Genomic DNA, 25717 nt, shown 5'->3' with positions numbered 1-25717 from the left:
GCTCAATGAAAGAAAATCTCATGCATCATGTTACAGATACGCTCAAGCACCTGAACAATAAAATTGTCAAACTTTTTTATGCAATCCCTGAATTTATTACAGAAATTTTCCTTAATAGCTAATTAAGAGATTTGGTATGCTGCAAGAAACTTAAAAAGCTCAGTGGCAAGTAATTCTATGCCCTTACTACTTATCTCTGTTTTTATCAAAATTCCAGCATTACCTTCAAATCAAGTTACTGAGAAGTTGAAACAATTGCATCTTTAGGCAGGTGATTTATTTTAAAATGTATTTTGTTTGAAAACAAACTGTGCAAAGCTCCTTATTGCATTGCTTTTCTTCATTAAAGAACATACCTTATATACACAAAGAAATCATTTAGAAAATATATACATCTTCTAAGAACAGACAGATCAAATCACAGAACAAAAAAATTGCATTTGCAAGTAACAAACAGTGCACATGTGTCGCAGCAGGCCTTTTTCCCCCACAACTACGCCCATTTTCACTGTTGCGTTCAACATCTTACTAAGAAGAGAAAAAGGAGAACAGGCTGTCCATGGCTGCAAAGGTACCTAGTGGCCAAAGAAGCATTTTAACCAGACAAATGAGCCATACTTCTAGACTTGGTTTAAAAGGAAATACAAACCTAGTTGCAATGAAGACGTAAATCGCAAAGCCAGTTACAGTACCACCTAAAAACGTATACTGAGGAAAACGTTGTCTCCGTGTTTAATAAACCATTTAAAAGCATAGTGCAAATGTTTCAGATGGTAGGCCTCTCATATCCTTCACGGAAAGGCATATTTGTTGTAGTACTAGAAAAAGTAGTATTAAAAAACATTTACTGACCTTCCAGCTTTCTATTGCACTCCAAAGCAACGTAGCATACACGTACCGGTCACTGAAGGACCAAAGCTATACAAATTCTGGGAGAATTAACATGTGTTTTGTATCAACATCTTGATGTCTATTTTCAGCAAGTGATGGCCTAGAAGTCGTCGTATGGAGGAATTAAGATGGCCAACAAAAAAACCACATCCATTATGCCAGGTACACAAAGTGGAGAGGAAAAGAGGCCAATGAGGTATCAGACTTGTAAGCTGCATTTGCATTACACATCTTCCAAAGTGATTATGAGCCCTCACTTACCAGGGAATCTTGCTCTCACTCTTTTTAATATTACAATCAAGCTATCCCTTGCAGAAACCATGTTTGTACTAAAGGACAGTATTTTGATTATGTCCCACAATCTTTTACATTATATGTTGAGTTGAGCAGTGTGCAACTATTATTCTCATTTTTTTTTTATTCAGACAATGCCAAAATAATCTGCATAAAACAAACTGAAGAGCATTGGGAAACCGCTGACCATATAGCTAGAGGATTTTGTAACACCTGTTTACAGTTAACACAAATACTGCTTCAGTTAGTTTCCCTTTTCAATGATCGTCATTAGTTATAAAATAGATTTTACACTATACACTATGCAATAAACATTCTTGTAAATCAGAGGCACTCATGATTTACAGTTTAACATTCATCTGAATGCAGAAGGGATCTAAGCTGTATAACAGAATTAAGTAACCACAGCCTGCTGTCTCTCTAACTTGCTCCCATGTGTGAGGCTGGATAAAACGCTAGGAAATGACAGCTTGTACCTATCCTGATAGTATTTTTCTGGCACGTTCCCCAACTTCTTTCACTTGTCACTACATACAGATCAGCTCCATGTAACACTTTCCCACCGTGGCAGCAGCAGCTTCAGGAGGTCCCACAGAACCTTTTCTTTTCAGCAGCAACGTTAGCTTACCTAACTTCTCCCCTACACCCTTCCTCCTCAGTTCTGCCAGTGAGCAGAGCTGGGTTTAAAGTAACTATAAAATTGCTTTTAACCATTTCTCAACTTATCTGCTCAGCCCACAGTTTTATCAGAACGACTGGAGAGGTGGCACAGGAATAATTAGCTGGTAGGCAAGAACACCCTGAACCGGCACTGGCCCAGGAGAGGGAGACACAGAAACACACATTTAGTAGTACGTGACCCTGTGTTTAAACAAAGGAAAGAGTACAATTGGGAAATTGTGCCAGCTTAATATCAGGAACCCCCCTGGTGAGTTTGGAATCTAAGTCTGATTAATGGAACTTCTTCCATATGCATCCGGATTGGAAACATAGATTTCCAAGCTGTCTTGAAGAATAATTGGTTTTGCACTGCTAGCGTGACTTCTCTTCCAAGTTTACTTTCTACTTAACTTTTTCTTATTAAAGAATGGAATGCAGTTCTATGTCTACGTGATTTCTTTGGTAAATGGGACCCACAGCCTATAGAACAAGAGGCATTTCTAAAGAAATGGTCCTTACATCATTTAACTATAAATTCCAGCACCAGTTATTTAAAATCCAGATCCAGCTACTGTTATGGGTATGGGAAATATATCCTGCCCAGGAATGAAACTGAGGAATAGCTTTCAAAGCAACCAACATTGCCCAGTCTTTTAAAACACTGAAGAAAAAAAAAAAAAACCTTAGAAAACCCCTTGATATTGTTTAGTTTCACTGCCCTCATCAGAAGTACAGAATGTGTAATGCTGTCCACAGCAAACGCTCGTTCCACTAAAAGTTTAAGGCTAAGCCTAGGTTTCACTTATAAGGGTTTTATCCCCGGATTTCCTTCCTTCCCTGCCCCCCCCCCCCCCTTTTTTTTTCTCTCTCCCCTTTAAGGCTATCCTATTACTAAACAAAACTCTGAAATAACACTTTGAGTTGCAGGCTCATACATGTCAAACAGTACTCAATACTTTTGCCACTTTAGCTCTTTTCCCGTGAGTCACTGGAGGCAATCATAGTTTTAACGTTTGAGTGAAGGACTTCCTTTTTCCATTTCCCGGTTATCTTTCTGCAGAGCAGCCAGTATCTAGATGTTTCAAGGAAGGAGAAAAAAAAAGTATTAGATTTTAAAAGTGACTCAATAAATCACTGTCTGAAGAGTTTCTAATTTAATTATCTCTGAGCAATACTATTTTAACTATTAAATGTAATCAAATTCAGAGAACCTCTCCACTGATAGAGACTTCTCCCTAAGTTCTTGTGGCATGGTAGATAGAAATGGATTTAACAAAGGTTTGAACTCAATCTCCCCCCAACACACACTTTTGAAGCCTGGAGATGTGATTCCTACCCAGATTACACAAGTCTAGCACTATTAAAGGATGCTGTCTGAGGGGAAGTCATAATTCTCAAGATAAATGGACTGTCTAGAAACACACCAAGTGAGCAGCCTGAGCAGTATGATATGATATTATCTAAGAGTTCAGACCAGAATTACCTTAGTGCTGACTGGTGCTCGTCTGGAGCATGTCACTGCCTCCAGATCTGCTTAAGTTTTTTTCTGAAGCAAAAAGTCCGCATTTGCGTCCACAAATACAATAGTCACAAATAATTATCCAGCTAGGGACCATCCCAACTGCAGCCAGACTTCTCAAGCATTATTGTGTGGGTGCGTGCTGCCACAGCCCCAGCACTGCTATGAGTCCTCCTGTGCAACCAAGTCACACACTACCAAAAGCCTGTCTGTCCTAGAACTGCAAAATTCACGTTTCTGAATCCAAACTCATCCTGGTGAACTTTAAAAACCTGAAGAGAGAGAGCAGGTCATCACAGGTAGCATCTTAGTAATAGAAAACATAATCCCATATGCTCTTTGTCTTGTTAATGTTTCTAGGTTGGTTGCAAGATTCTAACAGCGGTACCTCAGCAACTGAGGAATCCCAGTAAGTACATGAGGTGAGCAAACTCATAGCCCCTACCCACTTCTGGCCTGTAAGAGCGTGGCGGGCTAGAGAGTGAAGATGCTTTCCTGATGGAAACCTACTCAGCAATGGAACTACCTGGTGAAGAAAGCCAGTTGGTGCAGAAGTCAAGATAGGTAAGAGGTCAGCCAATACCTACAGCGTGCTAATTGTGTTTTGAGATCTACTTGCACCACAGTTCAGCAGCATTTTTTCTTCAGTTTGCCGCAACAAGCAAAAACAATTGGAAATGCCAGCGCAGTCAGTATGAAGCTGATTAAGAGCCTGGGGAAGACTGCTCAGGCTAGGTTACTTTGAAGTCTTCCTCCTGTTGTGATAATCACCACTAAACCTTCACAGGTGTCAAAGACTGAAAAGCATTGGCTACACAAGCCTATTACTTGGGTTACTTCGCAGAACAGGACCACTGTCTCCCCTTTTGTGCAAAGGAAGCAGCAGTAGGCTGAGAATTGATTTGGTATGTGATCCTCATCCACACTAGACAAGTTCAAAGAAAGTGAACCATCTGAACAGGGAACAAGACTGGAAGGTTACCTGAAGAGACATTGCTGGCTGAAAAACGTTCTTAAGGATAGAAACAAAGCTGGATCTGTACTAGCAACTTATGACCAAGACCAGAACATAAATGCAAAATAAACTGTGAGGAAAGCCGTGTCAGCGAGGAAATGCTAGCAGCATGCTGCTCTTAGCTGTGCAGCGCAGGTTGTGCTCCCCCTTGTACACAAGATAAGGCTCAGAAGGCTACAATCTAATCTTACTGTGAAGGTTAAATTCTCATCTCAAATAGCAAGCTGGCAGTCATCCCCCTGCCTCCCATCTACAGGCAGACTACTACTCCAGGAAAGAACCACGAACTCCCATAACCACTACGTTTAACACCACCTTTCAGTTTCACTGCAAAAAAGAACTGACAAACTGGACAGAGCTCTATTACAGCATGCTTCATGAAGCAGACTATTTCTGCTTTGAAGGAGGGAAAAAAACCCAAACCAAACAAAAAAACAAAAACAAACAAAAAAACCCCAATAACAACAACAAAAAAAGGCGTTTACACTCCAAATGCTATGGAGTACATTTGACCTAACTCTCCAGCATGATGATTGTTACAGCTACTTAATTTCCACATTCAGACGACACACTTCTTTTTTCTTTAACCTGGAATTTAGTTGGAATTACAGTGATGAGACTACAATTTTTTAAGTAAAGGCTTCAGTGCTAAATTCCAGTGAAGAAGTCAGAGATGCAGTCACTTCTTTACAGCCCAAACCTAGGCAAACTAGATCCTCAGGGATCTTAAGATAATGACTGTATGATGACATGTCCTGACAAATTGCCATCTTCTCCCAAAGAGTAAGTTTCTGCTTTTAAATATCAAGTTGTAATGCTGCTAGCAGCCTTTGTACTTAGGAAGTTAAAAAGGTCATATGATACTTTACTTCATCAACTCCACCCAGCATTTCAATTTTGAATGTTGACTGAGCTCTCCCTTTCCAGAGGAGAAAGAGCTCAGGGAATCTACTCACCTGAATGTATACTAAAAGCATGAAGTGAGCTACATAGTCCTACCTACCTGTAAAATTGAACACTAGCTCCGCTAAAACATTCTTCCAGGTGTTGCCAAACCCCGTTTTCATGAGTACAGTACAATCATCTGTTACCAAAGATCAACATCCTCTTTACCTGAGCCCACTTTTTGTTTCTACTTTGCATCTGAATGGCAGCAATAGACGTGAAGAATTCTTCCGAAGGCAAGTCCTCTGGTAGCTTTGTTAAAAACTGGGCTATATGAATGAAGTCCATTTTGGTCAAAATATCTTCAAAAAGTTTTAATATTCCCAGGGCTGTACGGAATAAGAACTCTTCTCCATCACGGCAGAACACATCCCAGATACGACACGCCAAGTCTAGTGGCAAAGATTTGCTGTACAATGTGAATATCCTGAAAAACAGTAAAATTTTCAGAGTTACTGCACAAGAAAAATGGCTTGCATACTTGCAGAAGTACACAGATGGATTAGCAGTTAAGTTTGAGGCTTCTCAAATATTTGTATCTGAATACTTTTCTATTTCAAAAGTTCTTCTATTAGTTGCTGCATAGCAATACATGAAACAACATAAAACTGTACCACAGTTAAGGCAGCTTGCTATCAATCTGGGTCTCCACATTCAATTGTCTTGGATCACACCACAAGAAACAATATACATGGTTTTATGATGGACATGCAGTGGCCACAGGTATAATCAAAGGCGTATTTAATCATCACTTCAGAGTTGAGGATTGATACAGTTTTAGTGCTGAGAACGCAAAAAGCTGAATCTTAAGACATACTGCAAAGGGAATTTTGTGGATCAGATGAAGGAGATGTGTGAAATTAACTGTGTTCCAGGCAAAGTAATAATAGCATGAGTTTTGGAGGAAAGATCAGTTTAAACTCTAGCGAGTTGAGAGAAACACGCAAGATGTCCAGAGAGAATGCACAGATAGCTGTGATAAGATGGTGGCTCAGCGTGCTTGAACGGATGGGATCCTCAGAGTAAAATTAAAAGCAGAAGCAAAAACCTCCTCCTAGTTGCTAAAACTGCATTTTCATTAACTGCCAAGAGCACATTTCTTCCCTCATCAAAATGCTGACAGCCTTGCAGCCAGGAAAGCTAAGATGCTGCCTACTCCCTCCTCTATCCAACACTTCGTTACAAGGCAGAGCAGTTTTCATTGACCACTAACGTCATAACAGCAAGCAAAGAGAATTAAGTTTCCTGGAATCATGTTATAGTGTATAAGGGAAACGAGTTACAGTGATTTTTTTTTTTCCCCTCAGAATTTAGAGCCAGAGCACTTCTCCACAGATGCACTGCATGAAAGATCCCCGTAAAACTGCAGATAATTCTTTCTCCAGCAGAGGTCAGCAAAGCCTCAAATGTAAATAAAACCTTTCCACATCTTTTAACACAAAACTTCAAGTATGCTGAATTGAACAGTATTCTCTTGTGTTTAAGACTCCCCCCCATCCCCTCCAACTTTTTATTTAGGAAATTCGGCTTTACATTAAAAAAATACAATGGAACAGATATATACACACAAACACACACGCATATACAGGTATAGAATATAAATTAATATATTTTCACAGCAAATTCTAATAATCAAGGGTTTTCTGCAGTATCTGCTTTTTACTATGTAACATTATTTGAATGATGTGCCATCAAGTATCTGGCTTCTCTGTGAATCAGCACACTTTAGGAAAATATATTAATTTTACAAGCAGCAAGATGAGACTAAACCATTTGCACAAATTCAGGTGACAAGTAAATTGTAGGTTTAGGATCCTTAGGATTTTACTTTTTTCTATTTTTACATCTCATCACAATGTTTTTATAACAAGTGGAAATTGTTTAAATTCTGTTCACCAAAAGGCTAAATTAGAAATATAAAAATAAGCAAATAAGAGGTTGAGTCTGGGATGAAAAAACCCACTATTCTTCATATATGTATTTTACATACATACATACATGAATGTATAAGAATAGCACAACACAAGCCCCTTCTTTGGGTTACTGGCTGACTGTGCGTTGCAGACTTTGTATACTCTTTCAACATTTTTGTACAGTCACATGCCATATAAAAATGTCTTGCTACAGAATACTTAAACAGCAGAATTAAGAATTTTTGTCTATACACATACACACAGAGGGAACAGCAACAGCATTTCAATTTAAAAAGAACAGTGTAATAGGAAGCAATTCAACCGAGTCCTTTCCTGGTCACCAAGTGCAGGCAAACACTCAGCCAGAAACTAATCCTGGTTAAAGAGAAGTAACAATGCACATTTTTTGGATCTGTTTTTATTCACAAAAGCTATTATTCTGTCATGATTCAGACCTAACCTGAATAACCTATGTGTATTATTCTGCAGCTATGCAGAAAATTAACTGTCAGAAGAAATAGTCAGAACTATTTATTAGAACACTACTTTTCGCAGGAAAAGATTGACCTGCATCCGAAGAGCTGTCACATCAAATAAGGTATTTGACATTGATCTCTTCATAATTTGGAAGGAAGTGCAATTTGCAGGAAATTCGCAAGGCAATTAACTTTCATTAATACTAGCATGGAATTAAATGCATCAAGCCCTAAGAAGAGAGACTGGGCCCCCTAGAATAAGCAATGAAACAACAGTAGGAATCATTATTGCTAAGAATTGCATTTGCTCCTTTCAACCATTTCCTCCTGAAAGACATTTTTTATTAGACATCTGAGCTACTGGTCTGAAACCCAGCTGAAATGTGTTATTGTAATAAAGCAGCTGCTAGACTGTAACAGTTACAGCGGCAGCTCTCGGCAGCACTGGCACACTGCTTGCACATGCTCTGCTCTCGCTGCACTGCAGGATGACTTTCTCTCTGCAGCTCTCTTCCAGCTCCCCAGAAGCCCCAGGCACCGCAGCCCGCCAGCACAGAGATGTCCAGTGTCAGAGTAACGTAAATGCAGGCTACTGGCCACTACCTGTTTGGAAGAGGGGAAAAAACCCAACAAGTACCGGATGCTCCTGCTCCTCCCAGCCCTGCTTATGATGGAAGCGTGCCCTGATGCAGGTGCATGAAATCCCGGCTGGTTTGCTACTCACGGGGAAAGCGTATGACCATAACATTATCGACAAAGCAAAGCACTGTCACCAAGATAACCATATGCTCTGTGTTTTCCTTCTTTTGTTCCCTCTTCCCCCCCCCCCCCCCTTCTTTTTTTAATTAAAAAGTCTTCAAAAGATATTGTTAGCAGCAGTGATGAAGACAGATATGCCAGATTTTGGATTGACGACTCACGCACAAGAACGCTGATGCAAATCAGATCTTATATAATCTCGCACTACACATTCTTTTCCCATGTCTGTAACAGCACAAAAATATTTCTGCAGCTTCTGAGTTCAGCTGCGGAAACCGATGAACTAATTCACCTTTTAAACTTATTCTTGGATCCCCCCCCTCCTTCATCCTGGTACTAATTTTTAGTTGTTACATTTTGTATCAATTTCAACTACATCTGCTTTGAGACAAAGACTGCATCTAAGTGTTCGTGCATTACTGTATTGTATAGCAGCATCTGTTCTCATTAGCACATTTAGAGTTATTGCAATAAGCTTGTTGGTAACAGTTTATTTAGTACAATTTTAAAATCATTACAGTTAAAAAAAAGTGGAAGCATTTACTTTGTTCCTTATTAGGAAAAGAAAAACTTAAATATTATGTACTATACAATACTGACTGCAATAGAGCAACTTTTTAGCACGCAGCTATCTGACTGCATTGTAAAATGTACCAATATACTAAAAATACTGCGTGAGTTTCTGAGCAATTTCCAACCAGTCAGAAGCACCCAAAAAGCCCTGCTCTCTCACCTAGGAGTAATACACAGCAGCGCAATATTTCACGTGATTCCACCCTAACCTGCAGGGACATAAGGATGAGCACACTGTAAACTGGGCTGAAGACTGTGATTTTTGGAGTCTGGTAACAACTCCAATTCAAAAAATCAGGATGTCACCATAAACCTTTGGACAGAATTACAGTCCATTTTTTCTTTGAAAAGGAGGCATGCATTTAAAGCTTCATTTTTTGGGGGGTGGAGAGTTACTGGCATGACATGGACTACGTTTTTCTTAATGTAACAGATAGCAAGCTTACAGATACTTCACTGGAAGTGCCCACTACAAATGTCCACATAAAGTGGCTTGAACCTTTATCATAACAAGCAAATGGCATCAATAGAACGTTAGTGTTCATGAAGCACGACGACAGTCAATGTAATACTAAAGAACAACTGATCAATCCATCAGTACAAACAAAGCCCTTGGCTATAATTATTGCCAAAATCATTTTTCTGACTAGGGATAAAGAGGTGTTTGTATAGCAGCAGCAGGCCATAAATAGACAGCATGTGTCTTTTGCAAATCCACATTCTGCTCTGCTCACAAGAGCCTGCGGTACATCAGCTGACAGAGCTGAGGCCAGAACTGGGCTATTCAGACACACTATTTCCCCTCTATTCTCCGTGAACCTGACTGCACGTTGCTCTCTGCAGCTCTCTCACACTTGATTCCTTTTATATTCTTCAAAAAAAAAAAGTAAAAACTAGCTAGCTTTTGAATTCTTCTGTGAGATTTCTCAGTTGGGAGTTTGGGCTTGAAGCACATGGGTCCTTTTTAAAGGAGATGCCTTATTTCTGGCAGGTATCCACTGATAATCATGCCGCTACACCTTTTAATTGAATTGTTAAGTCCGTGGTATTCTCCCATCACAGAAGGCAGTGGTGGAACTGCACTGGCAGGGGCCTCCCCTCCCTAAATCTTTTACCAGCCCCAAGAAAACCCAAAGAACATACCTCTTCAAAAATGATTTAAGCATACGAATCTTACCGCCGTTCCCTGCAGCACTGGTTACAGGACGCGGCACAAAGGAGACTACCTGATTCCACTGTAATTGCAGCAGGAGCAGGAGGGTTTCCCAGCAACTGGTCTGTACAGCACTGGCTACTGAAGCCCTCCCAGAGCTGGCACCAGCTGAGATTTACTGCACACATGCCTGCACAGTAACCATGCCAGCCACCGGCATAGCAGCAGGCATCCCTTCGGGGCTCAGAACAAATGCATGTTTAAATAAAAGTGACGTTGTTACAGCAAGGATGTTTCATAGAGATTTTTACCTACAACCAAAAGGTCTGCCTATTCAGAGCACCGCAGTACCATATTCTTCCCTGACTTTAAACACTCTGAATCCACATTCTTCTCCTTCCAGAAACAGTTCTGCTTTTAATGAAGCAATACCTGCACTACAGAAAATTCACTGTCAGCCACGAGCCACAGGCAACCTTATAAACAACATTTTCCAAGGTCCTTAGTTTTAACAGTTACTCATTTGTGAGAACACGGACCCACCTGACTTTTCCTTACATCTTTTCTGTATTACTTCTTGGAAGTAACGGAAGGACAGCACATATAAAGTCCAATTTGCTAAGTTTCCAGTGGCCATTTAAAAAAAAAAAAACAACCAAACCCCAAAAAACCTAAATCTGCTTCCTACAGGATCAAAGTATTTTAAAGGAGAAAGTATATGTATGTATGCACACACACATATGTATACATATACTTATATACACATGCACATATACACACACATATTTAAATATTATACCTAAATCTTACACAGTTAAATACCAACTCCACTATCTAACAAAATGAAAGACAGAGTGGGACAAGCTGTCTAGCTCAAGGCAAGTGTGAAAAAAGTTTAATATAGGATTGGGTAGGACTACCTCAACTAGCCTACACTCCTGTGCAAGATCATAGTGTTGTGACTCCCTAGGGGTGGGGAGGAACAGAGTGAACTGTTCTTGAGATTAAAATAAACAGCTTTAATATGGATGCAGGTAGTCAGCAAGAAATGCTAAGGGTTGTCAGTCCATTGGTACAAAGACCTGGAGAAGCACCATCCACAATCACTCCTGACTTAAGTTTCAAGTGTTCTTAACAATACCCACAGAAGGAACAAAAGGGGAGGTCTGATGTGCCCCACACACTCACACTGCAACACCTCAGTCCTTTGCTCGTAAGTCAGTCTTTTTTTTTCAAACCTATAAATGTGCTCAGAGAGAACAACTGATCCCATAAATGTTTACTCAAGAAAATACAAGGCTAATCTATCAAAGCAAAATTGCTGAGGGGAATGTAAACCTTCAACCTTTTGTCAAAACAGGCTTTTTCTAAATCTCCAATTTCTGGTGTTGTTCCTCAGGATTTCTTCTTTACAATATAAAGCTGAAAGTTAGACAACAGAGTGATATTAACCACGAAGACACTCAGTTTTAGTCTCTCCACACACACACAAAAAATCACCTTATTTACAACAGCATGATATTAAACTAGCAATCCATTAAAGAGATGATAACCTAATAATTTTAATGTTGTCTATCCAGTTATTCTCCAGCATGTTTACAGTATTCCTATTCTGATATCCCTTTTATTCAATTGCTTCCTCCACACACAAGCTTTTCACAACATTGTCTGAGGCAATATAACTTCAACATCCTTCCTCTTATCATTGAACATACCAGCCTCTGCCTTCTTCCTTCCCTTCTATCCTATTCCAGTATTTTTTCTAGCATCTTCCTGCTCTGTGCATAGATCTAGTTCAGTTTAATATTCTCAGCCTTCAGTCATAAAAATCCTTCTGATGGTATTTCTGCCATCAAATGTTCGGAGAAATGAGCCTATCCATTCCCCCTCCTCTCATTCTCCTTCATGTTGCATTAAAATTTAATCCCAGTGTAAAAGCCAAGTCAAACAAAGCCCATGTTACACTACCCTCTGTGCAAGAGGCATATGAAAATCAAGGAACTCAAGCAAAGGCAGCAGGAGGCCTGTCTGGGTGAACAAGAACCTCCTGACAAAACTCAAATACAAAATGGAAGCATACAAGAGGCTGAAGGAGGGGCAGATGACCCTGGAGAAATACAGAGACATTGTCTGAATATGCAGGGCAGGGGCTAGGAAAGCCAAAGCCCAGCTGGAGTTGAATCTGGCAATGGATGTTAAGGACAATGAGAAGGGCTTTCCACGGGTCCATCAGCAGAAAAGATGACTCAGGAAAACATGAGCCCATTGCTGAATGGGGCAGGGTACATGCAGAAGGCTGTGGTACTCACTGCCTTCATCTCAGCCTTTATTGAGAAGATTTGTCTTCAGGAATCCCAGGTCCTCCAGACCAGCAGGAAAGCCTAGCGCAAGGAAGCCCTACTCTAGATAGAAGAGGATTACATTAGGGAACATTTAAACAAGTTGGGCATATACAAGTGCATGGGACCTGGTGAGATAACACACATGAGTGCTGAGGAAACTTTCTGGTGTCATTGCGAGGCCACTCTTAATTATCTTTGACAGGTCCCAGCGATCAGGGGAGATTCCCGAGGACTTGAAGAAATCTCACTCTGATCTTCAAGAAGTAGGATCCAGGGAATTACAGGCTGGTCAGCCTCAACTCTATCCCTGGGAAAGTAATGGAAGAAAAATTCCTGGAGATCATTTCAAAACATATGAATGGCACAAAGGTGATTGGGAGAAGTCAGTATGGATTTAAAAGCAAAATGATGCCTGACCAACCTGATAGCCTTCTACAATGAGATGACTGGCTTGGTGGATGAGGTGAGAGCAATGGATGTGGTTTATCTTGATGTTAGCAAGGTTTTCAACACTGTATCCCATAAAATCCTTGCTGATGAACTGATGAAGTATGGACTAGATAAATGGACAGTGAGGTTGACTGAAAACTGGCTAGAACTGCCAAGCTCAGAAGGTTGTCATTAGTGGCATGAAGTACACCTTCAAGCCAGTCCACTGGTAGAGTACTCCAGAGTTTGATACTCATCCAATACTTCTAAATGTCTTCATTAAAGACCTAGATGATGGGTCAGATAGTACCCTCAGCAAGTTTGCAGGTGATACAAAACTGGGAGGAGTGATCGATACACCACTCCACAGGGACCTTGAGACACTGGAGAAATGAGCCGACATGAGCCTCATGAAGTGCAACAAAGGGAAATGCCAAGTCCTGCACCTGGGGAGGAAATAAGCCTGGACACCAATACACGTGGGAAGCCAGCAGGCTGCAAAGCAGCTTTACAGAAAAAGACATGGAGGTTCTGGTGAATGACAAGTTGAATGTAAGTCAGCAACACACCTTTGCAGCAAAGAACGTCCACAAGCTCCTGGGCTGCATTAGGAATAGCACTGCCAGCAGGCCAAGGCAAGTCATCCCGCCTCTCTCCTCAGCACTGGTGAGCCAGCTCTGGGCTTCCCAGTACAAGAGGGACATGGATACACTGGAGCAAGTCCAGCTTGCCATGAACTCGATTAAAGGCTTGGAGCATCTGATACACAGGGAGAGTCTGGGACTGTTTAGCCAGGAGAAGAGATGGCTCAGACCTAAGTGTGTAAAAATGCTTGACAGGAGGTGTCCTGGTTTCAGCTGGAATAGAGTTAATTTTCTTCCTAGTAGCAGGCATAGTGCTGTGTTTTGGATTTAGGATGAGAAGAATGTTGATAGCAACAATTAAAACATCAGTGTGTTAAGTACTGCTTATGCTAGTCAAGGACTTGTCAGCTTCCCATGCTCTGCCGGGTGCACAAGAAGCTGGGAGGGGGCACAGCCAGGACAGCTGACCCAAACTGGCCAAAGGGCTATTCCATACCATACGGTGTCATGCTCAATATAGAAACTGGGGGGGGTTGGCCGGGGGGCAGCGATCGCTGCTCGGGGACGGGCTGTGTATCAGTCGGCCGGTGGTGAGCAATTGCATTGTACATCACTTGCTTTGTATATTATTATCATCATCATCATCATCATCATCATCATTATTATATTGTTATTAATATCATTACTATTTTACTTCATTTCAATTATTAAACTGTTCTTATCTCAACCCAGGAGTGTTTCTCACTCTTACTCTTCTGATTCTCTCCCCCATCCCACCGGGGCAGGGGGAGTGAGTGGCTGCGTGGTGCTTAGCTGCTGGCTGGGGCTAAACCACGACAGGAGGGAATAAAGAAGACAGAGCCACTCTTCTCGGTTGTATCCAGTGAAAGGACACGAGCCTACAGGCACAAATTGAAATACAGGAAATTCCATTTAAACATAAGAAAGTAAAAAACTTATTCACTGTGAGGGTGGCTGAACACTAGAACAGGTTGCCTGGAGAGGCTGTGAAGTCCCCATCCTTGGAGATATTCAAAACCTGACTGGACAAGCTCCTGAGCAACCTGCTCTAGCTGACCCTGCTTTGAGCAGTGGGTTTAGACTAGATGACCTCCAGAGGTCCCTTCCAATGCCCCAGCAATTCTGTGATCCTATGAAAACTCAGGTATTCAAACTTCTAGCTGTTGGATTGGACTGAATTACTTTAAATGGATTTCCGTCTAATGGATCAGGAACATGTTCAGTGCTAACAACTAGGTCTTAAAAATCACCAGGGTATCAAGAGCTTGGTTCAGGTAGAATTGCATTAACACAATACAAATGTTTTCCAAAATAAAAACTTATGAATCTCAGGAAAAAAATGCTGTTAATACTGGGAATTCCATCTTTTATTGAAGGTATTTAGTCAGATACCTGAGAACAGGAGAAGTTATCAACAATTTAAGGGCAAATCAATTTTTCACAAGAAAGATTTCATATCATCCTGACACTGACAACGAAGTCTTGCTCAGAAGAGACATTTTAGCTGCCCCAAACCAAACCCTGAGAGGCACAAATGCAAATACTCAATTTGGAGTGCCTTATACCACAGTGAAATTTGGCAGGAGCGCAAATAATATCCGTGTCTTTTTTCCTCTCTAAGGAAAAAGGTTCTAATTACACTAGAACTAAAAAGGAAGGCAGTTTCGCCAAATAAAAAGATTGTAATTGCCTGTCTGCTAAGTGGAATAGCTGCAGTAATTAAAAACATGCTAATGCCCATTAACTATTCAACAATTGGACTGTGTCAAGATCAGTTTTTAAACAACCTGTACTGGGATCCTCTAAACAGGATCTGGGACCACCTAACATGTGAGTGAGATACTGCCCAGCAGCCATAGTTCATCCTGCCAAAAGCCGAGGTGCTTGCTTTTCTGTAGCTTCTAGCTTTTTGTTGTATGGATAGAAATACTCTGTTTTAACTACTCTCTTCCTGTTGTGTGCAAGAGGACAAACTATTACTTTCAAATGCAAGACTAGCAATACTGTCTGGATATACAACCCTGATACACACCTGCACATAAAACAGAAAAACTGACAGATTTTCTCAGAAGATCAATCCAAATATGCACTGAATATGGATTAAGTGCTATACAGCTGTATTTCAAAATAAGGTTCAAGCTCAACAGAAGTACAATAATAAAGGTTAGGCAAATGTTAAACACCACAGAAGCACATGGGAACGATTTGGATTGACACTCAAGTACTGAACAAAAGATAAAGCCTTCATCTTAAAAGAATACTAAACCAGGCAAGAGCACTCCAGCTTCTGGCATGACTACTGACATAGAGCTCTACGCTAGTATGCACATTAATTATATTTTCCAATCCAATGTCTTACCAATCAATAAGATAGATGTCTGGAGTTAAGTTATTTTTTTTGAAGTGAGCAAATAACTTTGGCAGATTTTCTTCAAAGAATACCTCAAATGCAGCAAAGTAAGTCAACATCTGGGAAAATACAATGGAGAGAAAGCAGTTAGCTGTATTAATAGGCTTAAATATATTATCTGTTGCTGGATTAATGCTCTTCAAAAACAGGATCGTATGAATTACATGATACAATAAAAAGCAAAATATTTACATAAAGGACAGCATCTGCAAGCACACAGAGTTTAAGATCCACCCTATATACTGTTCTCATACTAAACAATATAATTATTGTGTTGGGTCTTGGCCAGCTTCCTTTGGAAAGAAAAATACCAGCAGAGAAGTTATTTGCTGATTTCTCAAAATAATTATGATAGTAGAATGGTGCTTTATGCTTGTGGCAGTAATTTAGTATCACACTGAATAAGATCCAAGGCCCAATGGATTATAAAATGAAATACGGTACTAAAATAATTTAGTAGTCCACAGCAAGAGTGAAGTGTCCAGTTGGCTCCAATAATTCATATAAATCATATTCATATAATTCATATAAATCATATTCTAATACCAAAGCTTCTTTTATACTATACATTTTAAAATAATAACATTTCTATTGCAAAGAAGGAGACACGGAGTTCATACAGAAAAGCCAAAGATTAAGACAAAACACCTATGCAAGAGAAACAGATTGTAACTCCCATCTGATACCATAACCCCTGAACTGTACTCCTTTTAACACAAAGACTTTCCTGTTATTTTAAAATTTTAATATTTAGGTCAAATTTCATAATGGAGGGCATGGAAAAAGAAAATCTTCCAATCCAACTAAAAGTTAAAAACAAAAGGCTTTTTCGTTCCACCCTCACCCCCGCCCTGTCCTTTTCATACTATAGGGAGAAAAGTTAAGCAAAGTCCTTGAATGATTCAGTAATTTTAATTACAATACCCCAATAAAAGCAATAAAGAATGGCTGTGATTACTTCAAAGTATGAGTTGTATCAGCATGCTTCTCCCCAAAACAGCAAGGCAGTAAAGGGAAAAGAGGAGCCTTTTGTCTGAGATCCTTTTAAAGGATGACAGATTTGTTTCCCGGTTTTTTTAAGTGTCCTTAAAAAAGTTTTTCCCGTTTCATCTGAATGAAGTGACAGATGGTAGACTACCTTCATTAACGGCAGCAAATAAAAAATTGAGCCTAGTAGTCAGTATGAGTATAAGGCTTAAAAGCCATTCAGAGATGGGTGTATTCTACAGAAACAGTCATAACAAATTTACGTAAAATCTCTGAACTATCAGTTACAGTCCTAATTCCAAAATGATCTGTTTACATGCTAGCACCACAGTAAGAGAGTTCTACTAAAGCGTTTCAAAAATACTCTAGAGAAGGGATTTTACACATAACTGCTACAATCACATCTATTGATAGTAACACAGGCAGCTCTATTAGAAATGCAATAGCAGTTCAGGTATTTATCTTTATCAAATCCACATTCGACAAGACATTTACTTAGTAGTAATTAACAAAAAAAATACTAGTTTAATAAAACTGTAACCAACAAAAGAAATCAAGATAAATCTGTATAAATTACAATTATTTCCACAACTAACTTATGCTGGTTTTATTTTTTTAATTTATTATATGTTAAGATAAATCAGCATTTGGTTATTAAGTTGTAAAACTGACACAAAAAGATGCGAGTAGACAGCAGATCAGTGTATTAACCACAGGAAGCCAAAACTGTCTCACTTTATGTCTCACTACTCTGTTTGAAATATTAGGTACAAAGTTTTTCTTTTGATGTGAATCATGGCTTTGTAATTTCATGATATGTTAATATTCTTTCATGTATCACCATCTCTACTCTTCTGTAAGCATTCATTTATCATGGAGCCTCTATTTAGCCAGGCTAACAGAACTAAACAGCACTATCCAAGAGCATACCAAAAAACACTACTTCAGCTAAGGAAAAAAAAAAAAAATCTTATTCTAGCAAATTTCATTCCAAAATCATCTTCACAAGAACAATGTTTACACATGAGTATGTCCTCTTTTCCCAAGTACAGTAATGGAGAAGGACTGATACTCCTTCTAGCAATGCTGTCTGCACTGTGATACCTCTCCCCATAGGCATTTACAACTGGTGAGATTCAGGGGCTGCAACAGGGAATTACATACTGGTTTTCCAGCAGGAAATACTGATAGGATCCCTAGTGTCCTACTGCTTAAGCAACAGGAGTGATTGTTGTTGATGTCATCCATTCCCTTGCTTTATTTCTCCCATTTGAACTCCTGAGAAGCAGATCCTATTTTCATAGTGTTAAAAGGTACATAAGCGAGAAAGAAATACAGAATGCCATGTATTTTAAAAAAAAAAACAAAACCCCACAACTTTAAATTAAAAAACACACTTCAGGAGATGTGTCTTATTTTGCTACGGTACACAAGTAGCCCAATGTACATGCTACCAAGGAATTTTAGAGACTCCAGAGAGAATTAGGCAACCAGCTCCCACTGAAAATTGGAGGGGTCTGCTCATCTGATTCCCCCAGGCTCCTTTTCAAACACAGCTGCTACAACAAGAGATGGGAAACCTGGTTCTCCCTGCAACAGCCTATTTTTAACCATCTATGGTTTGGGATAAAAAGCACCTTCAAGACACTTCTTATAATATTAAAGTGTTTTCAGCTTTGAACTACCATGCTCAATTTGAAAAGCCCATACAATAATATTCTCATAACTATTCTCTGAGCATCATAAAATAGCAGCTGAACAATTTCATCCACCTGCCTGTTCAAAAAGGTTAGTGGGATGGGTTTTCATTTGGTTCTTTTTTTGGAAGAGGTGTGCACATGCATGTGTGTGCTGGGGGGGGGGGTGGGGGGGTGGGGGTGGGTGTTGTTTATCAAGCATGTTGCTTTAAAATAGACCGACTTATTTTTCAAGCTACTGAGCCCATCAATTTTTTTTTTTTAAGCTTTCCCTACACATATCTACAACATGTAGATTACAGTTTTCTTGCATACTTACAAGGCCATGGTCCACACGGAAAAATGCCATCTGACAGGGTTTATTTAAAAGGTTAGAAAAAGCAATGAAGGCATCTGCAGTATCCAAGTTCAAGATCAATACAGCTGCTATGAATGACATGCCCTGTACCTGAAGAAAGGAGAAGTATTACTGTTCAGCAATAACTGTATTCTTCCAAGAATACTGCCTCATTTTGTCCTCGTAATCATTAGTGTTTAATGCACTCACTGAGCTGCTGAACGTTCAGAAAGGCAGGATTTTTTAACCCATGTGACCCTTTAGTATTGAATGTTCAGAGCATGATAGCTAATGATCCCCATGGTGCCTTCTTTCAAAGGCTCTAAGTAAAACTCCTAAGACAGACTAGGATGACAGCACTTTCAAACATACAGAATAAAGATTTTTTTTTTTTTTTTAAGAATAAGCTGTTTCTAAGCAATCCCTCTTCTCCTAGGGATGGGTCATATATACCCTTATTTGTGGAAAACTGGACTAGGACAGTAGACACAAAGCCTGTTCTTTTTCAATCAATTACTGGCAGTTACAGACAACTGCAATGACTCATTTGACAAGCAGTAAGTTGCATTTTAAGATTAAGCTCATGTTTCATTTACCATAAGCTCATGATGTTTTCGCATTATTCTACAAAGTATGCTATGGAATCAATGCTGAATCTAGGCAAAGCTCGCTCGCTCAGAGCGTGTAACGCTGCCACTGCAGAGTCACATGGACCAAGGTGTGACAGTTCTTCCCGCAAACCTGAGGAACAAGCTCCTTTCCCAACACAACAGGTTCCATGCCAAATGAAGGACACCACCTGATCTGCCCTTTTTCTAGCTTCCCAGCAGCCACATGCAGCAGTTTTTGCCAAGCATCCCATGCTATTCACAGAAGAACGTAATCTTTCTACATTTGCCTTCTCTAAAACAACTGCTCCCAAATAAAGAATAAGCTCATATATGTATATATATACACCTGCTCTGGGAAAAAAGACTAAATGAAGTATCTGAAATCCACTCAGTCCTCTCATAATCACTACTTCAAATACTTTGAGAGAGCTCACGTAGCTGATGGGCATGGCTTTAAAGACTGTTCCACAAGCTCACAGTGCTAAGGCACAGAAATGCATATCAACAGGAGTAAGATAATCAACTCAACACAACAGCCTCAGTAGCACTGCCATTAAGAACAGTACATACTTCAAAGGACCAGTTTAAGAACATCTTCTGACTCCAATTTTTAAGCACTACAAATATGTACTTTTGAGTTTTCCAAATGCTTAACCTGTTAAAAAGCTTAAATCTAGCAACAGAATCATTATATACACTTCTCAAGCATGTCGTGGAATAGAAAAAAACACACAGAAACCCTCCAAGTATTCACAAAATCATTTAATACTGGTCTATAAAGGACTGATTAACACAATCCTCCCTCCCCCTAGTTCTCCCTCCCCACCCCCAAAAAAAATTTTCTTCACTTACATAGCCTACATCAGGTCTGTAACAAGTATAGGCTCCTAAAATACTGTGCAACGTGTCATGGTAAGGACCACCCTATAATTAAACAAGAACGAGACAATACATCTGAGTATATAACAAACGTTAAAATCCCTTCCATGCTATTACTTCTGATGCAGGACACATTATTCCCCTCTGCAGCTTTGAACAGCCCCAAGTCTTTCCAAATAATTTTGGCTTTAAAAGCATGAAACAGCCCTCCATACCACATTTATTACAAAAGCATACAGTTCATCCAATACATGAATTACATACTAAATCCTTACACAAGGGGAATGTAAACCTCAGAGATTCCTTACAGCTTAGCAGCACTTTGACAATAGTGCCAAAAAAGCAGAACACTAATGAGAACTACTTAATTGTCTATTAGACTAGAGGCAGAATTCAATCATGATGAAAGTAGTTAAAACAACAACAATATGCTATAACACACACAGAGCATATCAAGAATGACATGTAGAGCTAAAAAGAATTTCACACTGTTGACTATTTAGAGCTGCCATATCTTACAGTAAGTATTGTAACTGGCTGAGAATTTCCAAAGGTGAGAAGTTTTTCACCCAAAAATGTTGGCTTATCACAATCTAAACTTTTGACAGGGCTACTGAAATTTGTGTATAGAAGGACAAAATGCCTGGTTAAAATGAGTTGTTAAAGCACACCAGAAACATACAAGTTAAACTGGTCTTGCATAAAACAAACAAACAAAAAAGCCACCAAACCTTGCTTGCTTGACTTGTGTGCTCTCTCACTTACTGTGTATTTGCAACCCAGCAGCCTTGATTCACTGACTTGGAAACACTCACCTGCATCACTTCATCAGACAGAAACCAGCATAAACTGGGCTACACGAACCATGATGATTAGCCAACAGATTGGTTTTTTGCTTCTTCCAAATGTATAGTACCTTGAGATTACTCTTTTCTAGATTATTTACAGTTTTCCAAAATCTTTAGGAACTTTTTCCTCTCAAGATGTCTCCTCCTTCAAGATCTGAACTCAACGGGCTGTTTCAACCAAGGCACAGGCAAGATTATGTAAACTTAATTGTTCTGAGAAGTCACACAAAAGTTAACATTGGCTTACTTGCTGGAATATACAGAGGTTAGGAAATGTTCTTGAGATATCCAGTTTTATTAACTCCAGGCTTGCTTCTCTGTCAGCTGCAGAAAATCCAGCATCTGCAACAGCCAAAGGTACTGCATTTATTACATGGATCAGCTTACGTGCTTTCCTGCTGCCCCACCACCCCAGTAAAGGTTAGCTTTTGCACAGTTCATTTATTTTGATGCAAATGCTAGGGAATAAGAGTATAGACAGGGCAATTCCCTGAATTCAGCACACAGGCTAAGGAGCAAGTATGTCCTGACTCAAAGCAACCCTGCAGTGCACACTGACCCTCAATATGTTTCAAAGCAATGGGGGGAAAGACGCAGGACAAGGCAGGCCAGGCACTTTACTGGCATTCGCTGACAAATCATTAGACAGACACCAGCCTGTTAACCTGTGACCCCTCGCCCTCAACAAGGCTTCCCAGTCACTCCTGAAGAGCTGTCTCTGTGGAAAGGTTGTGGTGGGAGGGAGAAGTCCTAAAGCAGAAACATCTGATGGATGCCACCTATCTTTACTACTGTCAGCTCTCCTTCCAAAATCATGCTTATTTAGTATGTCTTGTTAAAGATCGTGGACACTGCAATACACTCTCCATAAAAGAAACAGATTCATATAAGGTAATGTTCTAAAGTATTAGGTTTTTTTCCCCGATATCAAAAAGTTTTATTTGTATTTTGTCTGTTGTGGTAAGTATAGTTGGGAATTACCTACTGCTACTTATCAAGCAATCAAAAACCAAGAGCTGTCACTAGCCAATGCTTACACCAATCACATGAGCATACACATTCCAGAAAATAAACTGCAAGAGTAAGCTGGAAACATACTAGATGTCATCTTATTTAAGATGCAGACGATCTTAAGAGGACAAAGTAGGGGATTTCCAATCAAAAATATTTTCCTGTTGATAAATGCCAGCATGTATGTTCTCCTTTTTCTGCTCAGCGTAATTTCTTACCAAAGGCAATTTCAAGCATCTGCATGTAGTTTTACACTCTCTCAAAACCAGACAACTCTTCCAATCAATTAGCAAATCTCAAACCACTGCATCTGCAAAAATAAATTGCTGCTCTCTGAAACAGACTCAAGAGATGGGCTCAAAGCTGCAATAAGGGATTAAAATGCAATTTTCTGCTATAATTTGAGTTTTAATTCCAAAACTTCAGATGCAGAAAAGTATTTTAGTGTTGCAATTCAAATTATAATCCCCAAACTTTCCTAGTTTTCCTACAAATTAGCATCAAATACGAATTGTACCTAGAGATATTTTGTAAAGAAAAACGAACAAGTGTGGTTTTTAAGAGACTATAGTTTAATTGAGAAAAAAGAATACAGCTATTTATTGCTCCCACAAAAAGCTTTCTTTTTACCAGAGGCATCTTTATAGCTCAATTTTTTTGTTTAAAATCTGTGATTTCATTTTAAGTAACAATTTTACAAAATCTCTTATTTTGTAATGCAGCATAAATCCTTCATGAAAAGCATACCTTCACATTCTACTTCAGCCCCTCCTGTGCTAAGTGATCGCCATTTCTCTTTAGCACGAGCCAGACAAATATCATACAGTTCTGGAAAGACAAAAACAGAGAAAAACAAGCCTACTATTTGTGTATGTTCACATCCACTGTCAGGTTCTACCTCCCTACCATACGAGCAATGCTGCCCCAGTCATTACAAGTAACAGTATCTCTAACAGTAGTTGAATGTCAAAGTAGGTTCTGAAAGACTTGTTGCACTGACCTATAACTTAAGTGAAAAGGAAAAGCAATCTAGGCACAAGTTCCATTTTATATTCAAGCGTTTACTTTTCTTGCAGAGCACTGGTGTTCAAAATTATAGTCTGAATGGATAATTAGGATAAGTCTAGAAAATTCCATGTAGGAACTACACCAAAGGTAACTAAGCCAAGCACAGAAAAGCAGCACAATGCAGCAGGAGTACAGGCAGTCTACCACATTTCCACGTTGGAATTAATTACATATGATAGCCTTTCAGAGCTGTGTGTTTCTGTACTCTGAAGCAGCACACTATTGCTATTTTCAGAAACGCACACATAAACAAAAGTACAAATTTTCCCAGGGGTCTTTTAATCTCTCACAAACCTAATGTCTTGCTCTAAATCAAAGGAATTACACTATAGGCATATTTGTAGGCACTACAAAATTAACAATTCTAAGTTTCAAAAAGGAAAAAAAAAAGCTTGAGTCATTAATTCCGACTATCTCCATCTAACATCAAAGCAAGACACAGTGACAGCAATAATCAGAAACAATTCACAGCAGCAGTCCTAGAGCAGTTACAAGATTAAAAGGCGCTGTATTTTTGAACAAAACACCTCAAAGCACCACTAAAAAAGCATAACTAGGCAACATCTCACACCCACACCTCAGGTTCTGATACACCATAATAAATACACTACTGTCCCCTCACTATTTCTCTTTGTAAGACAAGGTAGACAAAACAGTCTCACCATGGGTGATGTTTAACTCGTTGCCAATTGCCAAGCTCCAGACTTTGCCTCTCACACTCGGTGGGATGCCCTGCCACCATAGCTCTCGAACTTTACGGGAACAACACCTGTTTAAAATAAAACAGATTATTCTAATAAATATTTCATTGCCAGCTGAATTGCAAATGTGTCCTCCTACCACTACTGCAGGGATCCAAACCAAAATGAACATCAACAGGCCAAGAAGTCAAACGTGGTTTGCACATACCCATTCTTTAGTACTATTTTGCTTTGAACTGTAAAGGAAAGCTTACTTCCTTCCAAGATAATGCCTTATTTTGACAGAAGCACTGCAATCACAATATCCATAATCTGCAACCACACTTGACCAGCAAGAATCATAGAGGACAGAAATAAACAAATGAAAATGAAAACCATATCTATGCCACCGCCTACGCTAAAGACTGGACAGACTTAAATTTCTATGTAAAATTAAATACAGAAAGAAGTTATGGAAGTCTACCCTTTCCCCTCCATCATCACCCTGCTGTGCAAATGAAACATGCAGTTTCCCACCCAGCTTTGCAGCTGTAACCCTCCAAAAAATGCATGAAGAGGTAACAAGTAACAACTTTTAGGTGGGAGCATGAAAAACATTTTAACAGAACACAGGCTTTGAAATGGTTGCAGCTGATGTTGATTGATCTGAGAGCCCAGAAGGAGGAACAGAATAGCATCTAAGCACCAATGAAAGTTTGTGGTAGTGACAAAAAACACAACAATCCATTTATCTAAAAGTAGATTCTGAACTAAAAGGTAGAATAATGGTAGCGAAGGTAGCTTACCAATTGCCTGTGCTGTGTCTTTGTAGGAAATCTTTTAGCATTTTATTGTTTATAACAACTTTTTCCCTACTTTTCTTTTCCATCACTTGATTATGCCAGCAGGTATACCACTCTGTAATTAATTTCATTAGGAAACTTCTGGATTTATAAACCAATACAGGAAAAGGTGTCCTTATTTAAACAGCAGCCATAACAGATGCATCCTCAAATACTAAAAGACAGACATGTAAATCTGCAATTTGCTTATACTTATTACTTCAGTTCTCCAGAAACGCATTTTCCAACAAATTCCATCCATATTTTTACTATATATTCGCAGGACAACTGAATTCCATGATTAAGCAAATTGCAATTGTGAGTGCTGTGGAGGCTGGTGGTTGTGGTGGTGGGCTGGGTTTTTTTGAGGTGACTAGCAAAGTCCATGAAAACTAGACAGCGAAGGTAGCTTACCAATTGCCTGTGCTGTGTCTTTGTAGAAAATCTTTCAGCACTTAATTGTTATAAAACAATTTTTTCCCTACTTTTCCTTTCCATCACTTGATTATCCCAGCAGGTATACCACTCTGTAATTAAAGAGGCTTCATAATACCATACACGTACTTCCATCTACATCTGATATTATAACATCAACAGCTCAAGTAGTCAAGGAAGGCTCATTTCTGATAAATCATGGTGTTCAAGCATTATGCTTTCTGCTTTTACATTCTCTACCACAGATCACTTCTCAGCATTTCACAGTTTCTGAATATTCTGAACCTCCATTACAAACAAATAGTAACTGCTTCACTTGAGCCACCTTGTAGAAATAA

The 25717-nt window shown here is 39.4% G+C and overlaps 1 protein-coding gene across 1 annotated transcript in view; it reads right to left on the bottom strand.

Moving 5' to 3' along the window:
- Positions 1–2718: 2718 nt before the first annotated feature.
- TBC1D14 (TBC1 domain family member 14) overlaps positions 2719–25717 on the bottom strand; it is a 68288-nt gene continuing 45289 nt past the window's right edge. Inside the window, exons 7-14 of the mRNA XM_075708892.1 lie at positions 24085–24191; positions 23102–23182; positions 21591–21685; positions 20469–20540; positions 18988–19116; positions 15934–16043; positions 5493–5751; positions 2719–2917 (exon numbers count right to left, since the gene is read on the bottom strand). Coding sequence (XP_075565007.1) covers positions 2852–2917; positions 5493–5751; positions 15934–16043; positions 18988–19116; positions 20469–20540; positions 21591–21685; positions 23102–23182; positions 24085–24191 — 919 coding nt within the window. The 3' untranslated portion in view covers positions 2719–2851. The remainder of the gene's footprint in view (positions 2918–5492; positions 5752–15933; positions 16044–18987; positions 19117–20468; positions 20541–21590; positions 21686–23101; positions 23183–24084; positions 24192–25717) is intronic.

Source organism: Pelecanus crispus, chromosome 4 (genome assembly GCF_030463565.1).
Source record: "Pelecanus crispus isolate bPelCri1 chromosome 4, bPelCri1.pri, whole genome shotgun sequence".
Taxonomy (NCBI): domain Eukaryota; kingdom Metazoa; phylum Chordata; class Aves; order Pelecaniformes; family Pelecanidae; genus Pelecanus; species Pelecanus crispus.
This window is presented reverse-complemented; position numbering and strand designations above follow the sequence as displayed.